The sequence below is a fragment of the Nuphar pumila genome, chromosome 2, assembly GCF_984573655.1.
Source record: "Nuphar pumila chromosome 2, dmNupPumi1.hap1.1, whole genome shotgun sequence".
Taxonomy (NCBI): Eukaryota; Viridiplantae; Streptophyta; class Magnoliopsida; order Nymphaeales; family Nymphaeaceae; genus Nuphar; species Nuphar pumila.
Window position 1 is genome coordinate 98,866,214 of NC_143250.1, and position 13,467 is coordinate 98,879,680.

At 39.3% G+C, this 13,467-nt stretch overlaps 1 protein-coding gene across 2 annotated transcripts; it reads left to right on the plus strand.

The window, feature by feature from the left end:
* The first annotated feature begins 263 nt into the window (after positions 1-263).
* LOC149846354 (protein trichome birefringence-like 33) lies at positions 264-13,463 on the plus strand. Of its 2 annotated transcripts, none has more exons than XM_089997959.1 (6): positions 264-477; positions 619-895; positions 6,115-6,286; positions 10,174-10,373; positions 11,641-11,802; positions 13,106-13,463. In XM_089997959.1, the coding sequence occupies exons 1-6, from the start codon at positions 333-335 to the stop codon at positions 13,443-13,445; spliced, it is 1,296 nt and encodes a 431-aa protein (XP_089854085.1). In that variant the 5' UTR covers positions 264-332; the 3' UTR covers positions 13,446-13,463. The 2 variants fall into 2 exon arrangements, with proteins under 2 accessions (XP_089854085.1, XP_089854087.1); XM_089997961.1 differs by having other exon boundaries at positions 11,644-11,802.
* Positions 13,464-13,467: the final 4 nt, after the last annotated feature.

Consider the following 13,467-nt stretch of genomic DNA (forward strand, 5'->3'; position numbering starts at 1 on the left):
CAGCCGCTCGGCTTATTTCCCTGCCTTAGAAGGAACTTCCCACATCTACCAAGTCAGCAGTATAATAGAAGTGGACCAACGTTCCTCAAGTCTGTCCAGTGAGTCCAAACTGCCCTAATATGCAAGAAAATTATACCCATAAACATTTCCTTGGATGGCCAACACCACAAGGAAACTGCAAGAGTAGTTATTTGATTAAGTCACAAAAGAAAACAACAAAATAGTCAGGATTCCACCTTCCCCCACTCGTGTATTTATTGAAGGCAAATTTACAACCACAATCACAGCAAAAGTTTCTGCTTAGACAGATACTCATCAGCAAAAGCCAAAACATGAAGCCCAACCCAAGGAAGAACCGTTTCCCTGCCTTCTTCATCTCCCTTGCTTTCTTCATTTTTGTGATATTCCTCTATAGTGAAGATCTGAGTTGCCTGTTTGGACAATATTCCATCCTTCCTTCCCCTCCTGAAACAGCAGGTGCAAATCACAACCTCCTCCTTCTCTCATCTCTTGACCTCTTCTCTTCTTTTACTCGACCAAATTCACAATCTTCACACACAAAATCACAATCTTTTGTGTGTCTTTCTTTGTGGGTATCCTGACTTTGGTCTTCTTTAGGCCTCCAGAGCAGCAAACAGAGAAAAGATGGTTCTTACTCAGAGGCCCAGCTTCGCCAAAGGCTCAATCTTCTCACGGTGCCATTTTCCATAGGAAAGGGAGCAGATGGGTGCAATGTTTTCGCAGGAAAATGGGTTCACGACGACGTTTTCCATCCGAATTACCAAGAGCACGAGTGCCCATATATCCAGCCTCAATTGACGTGTAAGGAACATGGTCGCCCTGATTCAGATTACCAACATTGGAGATGGCAGCCCCATGATTGCTCCCTTCCCAGGTAAGGGAAAATATCCCCACCCCCCCCAAAAAAAAGAAAAAAAAGAAAAAACTTCCTGTCATTTGTTGGTGGTTCAATTTCAATCGCAGCAGATTGATAAGATTCATCCAAGATTTTCAATTTTGCACACCACACTAGCATATCTTAGAACTATTTGGAATATGTTCACTAGTCTTTTTTGTTTTCTAAACTCCTGGCTACGAGTGGGAGATGATGTAGTAGCTAGTTTTGAATCCATGTCACAAGGATATTCGGATACGTGGACATACGATGCGGGTACGATTCGCAAGTTCAAAATATTTTTTGAAAAGTAGGACAAGAGAACACTGATTTTTTAAAATTTTTAATCAATAAAAAACTGTTTTTTGATATTTTAATTTTAAAAGTGCATTTTTTTATTAAAAATTATTAAGTTGATGGTCATACGTGACTCCATATCTGCGCATCACCAGGGACAAGCAATCACAGTGGCGTGTTCTTGTGACATAGGATTGAGCCATCGCGTGTCCTTGTGACGTAGGATTGAGCAATCGCGTGTCCCTGTGACGTAGGTTTGTGTGCGGTAGGGTTGACAAAGTAGAGCTTGATTTCATAAAGGGTAAAACTTGGCCTCCAATATGACTGTTTGCTTCGCCTGATGGATGGGTTGGGACTTGGGAGTACGTGTAGGGCCGTACTGCAGTCGGCAAAAAAAAAAGGGCATGTTGGTCATTTTGTATTTATGTAAAGTTAAAATTATATTCAGGCATGTCCTTTGACATGATGGTGGCGTGGCTGCTAGGGTGATGAGTTGGTGTGTCTGTAGCTTTTTATAGGAAGCAGATCAGGTCATACTGAACATGAGCGTTTTTGCTCATGCCGACATCGTGGCCATCCGATTTGCATTTTAAAAGTTCAAAAGTCAACAAAACCACGTGGCATTCATCCAAAATACAAACGGACGGCCAAGATGTCGGCATGAGCAAAAACGCTCATGTTCAGCATGACCTGATCTGCTTCCCTTTTTTTATAGGTGGGCCGCGTAAGACAGGGTGGACGTGGCGTGGGACCCTACCTGAGCTTTTTCTCGCTTGGGTGTAGGTTTTTGTCTTAAAAAAAAAGTCATGATGGTATAAGAGAATCTTTTCTTCTAAAATTGTCGGTTTACATGGTGAATAGTCAGTCCTGTTCATCTTTTTTTTTTTTTTTTCAAAGAGAGAAATAAGATTGTTGGGCAGCTAGCGAGTCAGAGTTGGCTCATCACAAGCTTGATTGGCTCATACAGTTGGCGAGCCGAGCCATTGATCAGCTCATTTAGCTTAAATGAGTCTAGCCTCAACACAGGGTGCTTGGTTTGGCTTATCTCAGGTGAGCTCGTATAAACAAAAAATATAATATTATTTTACGTGTGATATATATTTTAAGCCTAATATATAAAAAGAATGATTCAAAAAATCTATAAATAAAATGAATGATGCATGAGAATTATACATGCAAAATATGAACTATTAAGTTTAATATATATATATATATAAAGTGTAATATATATTTCATGTATAAATACCAGTTTTTTTTTATATGAGCCAACTTGTGTTCGGCTTGCCTCGTTTAGGGACGAGCCAAGCTTGAGCTCGACTCAGCTAAACATGAACACGAGCTGAGTCACGAACTCAGTCCATGGGTAAACAAGCCAAGCCCGAACCAAGCCTGTTCGGTTCGTTCAGCTCGTTTACAAGCCCTAGATGGGATCCTATCCTTATGATGCAGGGATAGCCGTCCAACTGATGCATATGGGTGGTTAGGATCAGTCCACATCCAGGTGACAATGTAGATTAATCCTAATTGTTGGTTGGATGGCTAATATTTAATTATTTAATCTAAAATAGATAATATGTTAGATGATGGAAACATGCTCTATGCACAATTTAGTTTTTGTCTTCCCATTCCCACCAAAAAAGCAGAATGTATAAGTTAGCTAGATTAGCAGATAGGGACATTTTAATGTGGAGGACAATAGTCACAAGCATATTTGTGGCTAGGAAAATACATTGGGCATATTTTGTTGAAGGAAAAAAGTAAATGTTTAGCTTGTGTTAAGGCAACTTGTATATGAATAGACTTATCATAAATCCAGGCAAAGTTTTGAATTTCAGAAACAAAAGTAGGTGGTCTGGAGGAAATTCATTTGGTCAAAGTTTTAAATCAACTCCTTGCAAGAGCCACGATTGATGTCAAACTTCATACAAGCGTGAAAAACTGTCTTATGACTATTGTAAGATATGACCAAGGCAGCTAAGTCAAGTCCGAGTTGGTTGGCTCTTGACTAGTCTAAGTCTCAACTAAAGCATATGAATAGATCCATGCATCATATTTGTCCATTGTTGGGTTAGCTTACCATCAATAATTAGGGGAATACCTATGATGATGGATGTAGGCTCGCCTATAACAATTTTTTTGTATTTAATTTTTACTTGGAGAAACCACCTCAGGATCATAGACCTAATCGCGCTGGCTCTGTCTGTTGTACTTGCAGTCGCTGTCCTGGCAGTGAAAAACTCTGAGGGCTTACCCCTCGCCCCGAGGCAGTCACCACGCTTCTGCTTGCGAAGAGGGTGACCCTCATGGGATTTGAACCTAGACGACCCACCTAGTGGCCTAAGCCCCAACCCACTATACCAAACCAATTGGGGCCTGCTTATAACAAATTTGATTTCTCATATAAAGTAAATCTTTTGAGCAGCAGGGTTCTGCACACCTGGCAATGTTGGCAATGTGGGTCAGCTTATGGGGTGCCAAGGGTTGGAAACAGGTCAGATTCACTAAGGGGCTTTTGCAAATTTTGACTGTCTCAGATCTGATTCAATCCAACTCCCTAAATGTATTTTCTGATAAATCTGAACAGTTTAAATCCCTATGCCAAGTTGAAGGATATCCTGAGCTCGATACTCAAGGTGTGCAACCTTTGCCCCAATTAGGGTTGGGCAAGGGGCCGGGCGGCCTGATGGGCCAAGCCGACCCGGCCCGCCATGGTGCGGGTTTGGGCCAGGTTTTTAGGCCCAAGCCCGTTCTGGGCTGGCCTGCAGGCTACCGGCCCGGCCCGGCCCGATGAGCCCGAGTTATAAAAAATATAAAAAGTAAAATTAGTTTTTTATGAAAACTAGAAATTACACAGTAACTTGGGTACATGAGAACTTGTTAATTATTTTTAATTACCTAATTAAGTGCACTAACTTTAAGAGAAAGAAATTAATTGCACCAAATCACGTTAATTGCACACTTAGTTGGTTAGTATTGTTTTATGTAGAAATCGTCTTATTTGGACTCGGCCCGCTTCACATTGGCCCGTTGGGCCAAGCCATGGGCCTCTCTTCAAACCTGAGCCCATTAAGAACCAAGCCAAAACCCGGCCTGAGAGTAAATGGGCCAGGCTGTTGACCGGCCCGGCCTATGCCCACCCCTAACTGCAATGCCAAAATGAAGGAGTGATGCCCTTGAATCCATCCCAACTGTGGTTGGTTTCTTTCTTTTTTCTTTTTTATGATAGGCAAGCGGGGGTTAGACTGACCCCTACCAATTATACAAAGATATCATTGGTATTTGAACTTGCAACCTCCCAACACAAGGTCACGTGTACAAGCTACTCCTACCAAACAATTGGAGCCCCCGGTTTGAGGTCATAAGATTAGTTTTGAAGGAAGACTTCAGACAAAAACTTGGAAATATGATTTTATTTTCTCAATAGCACAAGATAGACATACTTTGCTAAGCAATTTGGAAAAAACTTCCTTTTTCGTGTTTCCCTATGACAATGAAATATTTATTTGTCTTTTTTTTTTTACTGATAACGAAGAACCTTTGCCAAATAACAGGTCACTTAATGGGCTTGCTTCAGGATAAACCCCAAGTGAGCTCACTGACACCCAAGCCCTTAAGGAGCCCACCAGTTAAAGGCACCCACAACCACAACCCGTGAAAGTTGAACCTGGAACAAAGAGGTCAGCAACCTCTCCCCAGGCCCACTTCCACTCGAGCGACCCGGGTGGGTGCATAAATTTCATGTTACATGGACATAAACACATACACGGACTTGATAAGATGTGAAACACAATTATATAAATCTTTTTCAAAATTAGGGAGGATACACTTTTATGTTTTAATTGATAAAGATATATATTTTTAACATATTTATATATATTATTAACAATATTCATCTAAGTTTTAGTCTTCTCCATCACCTCCAAAATTTCTCTCTCTCAATGTTGTCCGTATCGGCCCTAATGTTTGGCCAACAATTCAGCTGTATAGGTCGATACCGACACTCAACTGAGTCCTATTGTATCGGCCAAAAAAATAATAAAAAACATTAAGTGTCAATCAGAACGTAACACGTGCTAAAACCATTAAAATAATAATTAAAATTATTAAAAAAAATCAAATTTTTTATTTTTAAAATTTATTAAAAAACAGCCTATTCAAGGGGTGATGCTTTTTTTTTGCCGATACGATACTGACAACATTAAATGTCCCTCTGATAAAAAGAATGCAAACACTGTTCTCACATGTCCGTTCAGTTTTGGAAGAGACCAATGAAGTTGTACGTGGGACAGTGTGCAGTTAATCTGCGTCCTTGCAGACCCCACCCCAAAGCATACGGTGTTATCTTCATCTCACACACACCCTGTGTAATGTTTATTTCTTGTGAGTTGTGAGTGGTGCAAATCACTCGTTATGGATGGGACTCATATCGGCTCGCTAGAAAGCCATTATTTGCTCCTCTCAGTTTCCCCACATTGGCCTTCATCTATTAGTTTTATTGTCTTGATAACAAGAAGCGGATTTTGTCAATTGTTCTCAAGTATCTCAGGTACTAAATTCACCGTCCCCATAAAATATATTATACTAATATAGATCACAACAATTCGATGAAATGATGATGGTGATGCTTGAACTGGATATTAAAAACAAGTGCAAAGTAGTAAAAAATAAACTTGCTGAGAAACACAACTCATAAAATAACTCATTCAAACTCATAAAATAAGCCTTGGTGAACACAAACAATGAGTTTTCAGCTTGGCTAGACTTATACAGGCTCATTAAGTAGCAATATATATATATATATATATATATAGAGAGAGAGAGAGAGAGAGAGATGGTTGACATATGGCAGATTCTATTCTCATATTCAATGTGTGTGACATGAACCTAGTTAATTTCTGATAAGAGAAAATGTCATATGGCAGATTCAACGCGACGTTGATGCTAGAAACTCTCCGGGGGAAGCGGATGCTGTATGTTGGTGATTCCCTAAATCGTGGCCAATATGTGTCCATGATTTGCCTTCTCCACTCTGTGATCCCTCAACATGCAAAATCAATAGAAACCAATGGTTCTCTCACCGTATTCAAGGCCAAGGTAATTGCCATGTTCACCTTTGTTTGCTACTTTTGCTCTTCTGGTAGGTGTGCCAGAACTATATTGTACCCCTAATGTGCACATCCGTCAACAACCTCTGTCTCGCTCAATCTGACCAGCTCGTAGATGTGTTCAGCATGGTTTATTTATTAATGGTTATACTTAATTGTGTTTTTGCAAAGTAAAATCATATTATTTTAAGTTGCAATATATATATATATATATATATATATATATATATATATATATATATATATATATATATATATATATATATATATATATATAGAGAGAGAGAGAGAGAGAGAGAGAGAGAGAGAGAGAGAGAGAGAGGCTGGGGTTAGGCAGACCCGTACCAGTTTATTGATCCAATGTAGAATATACAAATGTACATGAAAGCAGTTAGAAGTTACAAAGATCCAACTCCCAAATGTTGCAAAATTTTGATATATTGCGGGCCATTGATTTTTTTAAAGCCTTTGAAAATTCTTCTTATACATCCTAATCACATGATTCAAAACCTGTTTTTTGTTGAACAAAGCATTCTACGGGGGCTCTTTAACCATTTGATCATTTGATTGGGTAGCTCATGGTTGGGGCATGCATGCATGTGTGCATGTATGCACGCACACACACACACGTGCGAGATACACACACACACACAAGTTTATGGCATACATTACTTTCACACTGCCCATTTTTTAGCTTATCAATGAGGGCTAACATTCATACATTAGATGTCTGGCTAGCAATAGTTAAAACGCAATGTTCTATCTTGCTGCCAAGCATTAGATGTAGACTGCCTGATGGACCTGAGGGAAGACCTGATCGTCTAGCAGCCAGACTGATTCTCTTTATAGCTGCCTACATCTTTTTCAGGCTGGGGCCTGTAACCTGGGTGCATGAATATACAGTGGATCTGGTGATTGGCTGAGCATGCTCGAACATCAGACCTGTTAGATTAGGTGATGATACATGGCCCGCCTTTTTTTTTTAAAGACAAGCTGGGGTTAGGCAGACCCCTACCAGTTATACAAAGATACCATTGGGATTTGAACTTGCAATGTCCCAAGACAAGGTGATGTGCACTAGCTGCTCCAACCTTACAAGTGGTTGTCTTTAGGGTTAATAGATAGTTTTCTTTATTGAGTATTTTTGTTATTGTGTATTAAAGTATTAACATTGGAGAGAAAAGGTGAGTTATCCTAATGCTTAAAGAAAATTTTGTATAGTTTTGAAGGGATAATTGTACAGAAACCAAGAAACAACTCTAACAAAATTTCTGCAATTTTAGCTAATATGGCTAAGGGGGGATACATCAAAGCATGGAAGGATCATCCCCTTAGATTGGTTTCTCATAAGGGGTGATCTATAGTGATATCTAAAGTTTTAGACTGATTAATGAATTCGGGGTCTGCCTAACATTTTTTAAAACAACTGATATCTTACATCCAAATCCTGGGTCCTAAAGGCATTTTTGGGGTGTTTTAACATCATGGTGCTTTCCCAATACAAACTTGAAAGCAGGTTTAGGTGCTCTCTTTATTGGAGTTCTAGTTGTAAAAGTTGGGATTTATGGTAGTGGTTCCCCCATTTTGTAATGTCATTGTCGATGGTGGATTATTGCTTATCAATGTTAGTGTCCTGGATTGATCCTTCAGAATGGGACCGTTGTAGTGCATAGCTCTATTGAGTGGAAAATACATTGACTGTAGGAACGCGCAGTATGTGTTGGCTTGATTAGTGACGTGCAGTGGTAGCACGACACGCGATAGATAGCGGTATCGTCATTAGTGCATCATTGTGTAATGACAAAGACATGGAGAGTTTGGTTAAGTAGTGCTAGCGGATCAGAGGATGTTGCCTTTGGAGATTTGGTTAAGGACCTCTCGGCTTACATGAGCGTTCCCACATGTAGCGGTTGAACGTACGGGTGTGTGGGGGGGTTGAAGATAATTCTCGCAGGAATTACATTAGGTGATTCCAACCGAGTATGGTGACTTGAGGTTAGGTGACTGAATGTCTCGGCATCGATGAATGAGTCTGGGTGTGGCTCTTTGCTATGGTGTTTAATCATCAACTGGTCTTCGGACTGGGGGTTATAAGGTCTTGTTATTTCAGTGACGAGGTTTTGTTGTGGTGTGTGCATGGAATCACAATATGCTCTATGACACACAAGGCTAAGGCAAAGTTTGTGCCCCTTTTCGAAAGTGATAGCTGGTATGAGATGGCTATGAACTAAGTGGCATGAACTATATAAAATATGCATTCAAAGATGTGCTTGATGAAATGATTCAGTACATGAAAAAGTGTTGGTACGTAGCTTGTGACCGTTACGCTGGGCAGATTAGGCAGTCTGACGTGTCACGGGTTTGCAAAGCATTTTATGCTCATAACAAATTAGTTGCAAGTAAGCGATTGAAAAGCTTGTGAGACCGTCATGCCGCACTGGCTTATTAAAGAAATAGGCCCATCACAGCTAAACCATGTAAAATCTGTCATAATTTGCTTCTTTTGTTTCTCTATTTCCTTACTAGTATTGATGTGCATCAGTCTTAAAACTTTTCTTTGAGTTGCTTGAATTGATTTTTTATACATTATATAATTGATTCAAGCAATCAGAATAGCATATCCATCTGGCAGGAACATGATTGCCAGTGAATGCAAAACAGGTGCCCATAGATCCCATATGAAGCACAATGCCCATAAACATAAGTTCAATTTGATTGGTGGTAAGAGCATGCTGGGGCCGACCACCAGATCGAGTTGCCCGTATATAGGTAACCCGATGAGCCAAGCCCCATTGGAAATGCATCTTACCAAGTCGTGAGAGTAACCAAAGTTTACTGTTTAGGCTGGATCAGGCTTGAGCCTCATGTGCAGGTTTCATGCAGACCAAACCTGGTGTGTCCCAGGTCAGAAGTACTGAGAGGCTCATTTGATCGCTTGCCTGATGCACACCTCCGTATCTGTATCCTATTTCAACCTCTTTTTTCGGTTGGTTTTGAATGCGGGTCAGCCCCTAAAATGACCCACATCACATTGTGGCTTACAATGGGCCTCACATATATAGCATAATTCTGACCACTCAAAATGCTGCTGTGTCATCGGATCCAACTTATGATGATCGAATGAGCTAAAATGATCTCTTAGGGCATGTTTGCTTGGGCTCCCATGAGAATTATTTTGGCTCGGATGAGAATCATTTTCTCACTATATATATATATATATATATATATATATATAGAGAGAGAGAGAGAGAGAGAGAGAGAGAGAGAGAGATTCTCAATTGACACCCAAAATTTTCTAGGGTCCCAATCAAGTGTGGCTGACCTCGACATCAAAGTCATGAAAAGTGACTTGTCAAAAATGGGATGCTTGTTCACATTTTGAGACAAAATCCAATGGTAAGCTTTCACAATAAGGCAGGCTCATCCTAGCACAATTGAGCATCAAAATGTATTTCAAAACTGAGAAGCTAAATATGAATGAGCATCCCATTTTCGATGAGTAGTCACTCTTCATGACTTTGATGTCGATCCAGGCCAACAACAGTTGGTTGGGAACCTAGAAAATTTTATGGTGTCAAACAGCCCCATTGAGAGGTGAGATTTGAAATCGAAAGAAAAAGTGCACGCACATTATTTCCTTCGCGCCTCGCAGCCATTCTCACCTGGCAGCATTCCATGGGCCCCACAACAATAAAATGCTGGCCCCACTCGAAATGCTGCCATGTGAGTGGCTGTGACCACACAAGAGATGAGTTGAGAGAGATCATGGGATCCCAGTGCTAGGATGACTTCTGTTAGAAAATGTTGTTATATCACTTTCATTAATGTGACATAGGGAACTAGTTTTCACAAAATAACTCAAGTGCATCCTTACAGGATTACAATGCCACGATCGAGTTCTATTGGGCACCCTTCCTCCTCGAATCCAACTCTGATGATGCCATCGTGCACAGGGTGACGGATCGAGTTGTCAGGGCCAATTCCCTCAAAAAGCATGCCCTATATTGGAAGGGAGCTGACATCATTGTCTTCAATACTTACCTTTGGTGGATGACTGGCATGGACATGAAGATACTGTGAGTTTCTTCTTCTTTTGAGTAATTAAGACGGACAATGACTTAGATGCCACTAATTTTTACCACAATACTATAACTAACTGTGAACTAGAAAATATAACAAACATGGCCAATTTACTGTTTTATTGACTTTTTTTCTCTTTTATTTGGTCAAAATCATGGCACCTGATATGTTCATGTGACAACTTATACGACACTTGATTTTCTTGGAACTGTTAAGAAAACCACAAGCAAGAAACAACCAAAAGGAAACAAAAAACAAGAACGATCAAACAAAACACAAGAAGAACACAGATTTACGTAGAAAAACCTCTCCTCAAATCCGAGAGAGAGTAAAAAACCACGGCCGCCCAAAGAGAAATCTTATTACTCTTTTCCAACAGTTACAAGATGGGGAAAAAAAAGTGAGAATGTAAACAAGGCAAAGGCGACAACCCTAACCCTAACCAAATCGGGTCTGATCCATTGAAAACCGGGTCCCAAACATAAGTCCAAAAAAAAAAAATCTTCTGGGGGGCGCTGCCCTTCTATAACCCCCTGCCAGGGGCGCCCCCTCCCCCCGACCCTCCTTTTTGCAAGGGCAAAAACAATGAATCGGGCTCCACAACTCATCAGGAACAACTTACACGGTGCCTGATTATTTTAAGTGACATCTTAGACAAGTGGTTTGACCAAGGCACCTAATAATTTAGGCGACAAAAGGGTAAAACCATCAATTAACCAGATTTTTTGTCATATTTTAAGTCGTGATTTTTGGCCATGTTTGTCATATTTTTTAGGTCTTGGTCAAAACACATGATGCCAAAATTGAGTTCCATCTACGTCTTTGTCAGTAATTCTTCTTCTTCTTCTTCTTTAAGTAATTTACAAAAAGTAACCTAACTTATTAGGTATTTAGAAAAGCTTGCCCAACATTTCAGTTATTATATTTAGTTTCATGCTTTTATAAGCTGTATTTCATAGGCACGCTTGGACTTAAAATCAGTTAGTTGACATTCGTTTAGCTAAAACAAGCGATAATGCCCTCTTTGTTGATTTGCAAAGACAATAAGATGACATGACATGAGTTGCTTAAAAACAACAAAAAAACAAAAATGTTTTTTTATACCTCAAGAGGGCTTTTGAAATGCATTCAGATAAAACAGGTGTCTAAATGTAATAACTGAAATGTTGGGAGCTTCTTGTAAATATCTAGCACGTTTGGTGGCTTTTTGTAAATTGCTTTTTTTTAAGACACTAAATGGTTCTTGTGATTGGTTTATTGCAGCAGTAAAGGGTCTTTTGAGAATGATACAAAAGACATCATTGAATTGAAAACAGAAGTTGCATACAGAATGGCTTTGGAAAACATGGCCAGGTGGGTGGAGGAGAATATGGATCCCCTCAAAACCCGGGTCTTCTTTACCAGCATGTCACCAACTCATGAGAAGTGAGACATCTTATCTCAGTTTCTTTTTATATATATTGCTTGTTATGGCCAGTGATCCAGCGATAGAGATGCCATCGAATGCATCCATAGTCGCCTTGTTTACCTTTTATTAGGGCTGCAAATGGATCAGATACGGGATGGATCCTGCCTGATCTGAAATCGAGTCTAAATTTCATACAGTAGATTGAATTCTGAGTCTGGATCTGAATGAGATCTGATGATGTAAAGTTGAATCCAGATCCAAAATATGTGCAGTAATATTGTATCCACTAAAAGAAGACTGAAATCAAGGTTTTTGCATGTAAAATGTGCAAACAGATCGGATCAAGATAAGAACCTAAATATAGATCCAAGTAAAATGTTGATCTGAATCCGATCCAACTCTGAAAATAATCTGAATGAACTAAGAATCTGATTCTTACCCTTTCCAATATTACTTTTAAGAATCCCTATTTCGAAGTAAAGCGTTAGACTCAAATCGAGGTTTGACCAAACACAATCCATTTGATCCCCTACATTGCATGCTCACCAATCCTCAAACTCATCAAGTGTAGGCAGTGTGACAAATATCACAATATTTTCAATAATATCACAAAAATATTGCAATATTTTGCAGCCACCTTAAATGGCCAACATATATATTTTTTTCTTTAAATATGCAATTTTATTGTGATATAATGATAGGGTACTCCCGGAGCACCTACTTCCATATAAAGAAAACTTTAATGTTTTAAAATTCTTGAGTTTTCTTGTTGATCAGACCATATAGGTATGATCTACATGCATTTTCTTGTAGAAAACAAGTTTTGAATCGTGTGAATGTGACCTATATGCAGGTTTTTCAAGATCCTCAAAAATCGATGGCACACAATGTACCAAAATTTTAACACTTAAAAAATCTAACTTTTGTTTCCAAAAAACATGATCCAAAGCATGATTCCTATCAAATAAACTATGTTGAATGCATCTATCAAGTCTGATTGAAATACATAACTTACACCTATGGTTTCTACTAGGTGGGAATAGGTGCTCTTTACTCTTTATTGTGATACTTTACATTCTTATCAGCAATATATTGGGATAAAAATGCATTTATATAACTTGTGTAATTTCCGATAGAATGACAAGAAACATGAGAACTTATTATCATGTGATTAATTGCTGTTTTATGCGTTAATGGATATATGTATGGTGAAAAGTGCTATATATGGTTCCTAAAATATGCTATACATTGCTACTAGTGAATCAATCTTCATGAATATAATTGACATAGAGACTGATCATCTAACCTTTGCTTGATCAGGAGTAAAGAATGGGGGACTGAGAAAGAAGGAAATTGTTACAATGAGACGGGTCTGATTACGGATCCGAATTACTGGGGATTCAGCTCCAGAAAGAACATCATGGCAGTCATAGGGGATGTGTTCAGTAAGATGAGTGTGCCCATAACTTTTCTCAACATAACACAGCTCTCTTTGTACCGCAAGGATGCTCACACTACCATCTACAAGAAACAATGGAGTGTACTGACCCCTGAGCAACTAGCAAACCCAGTGAGCTATGCAGATTGTGTTCATTGGTGTCTGCCTGGTCTTCAAGATACTTGGAATGAACTCTTGTTCACTAAACTCCTCTACACTTGATATACCAACAAAGAAAAATGAG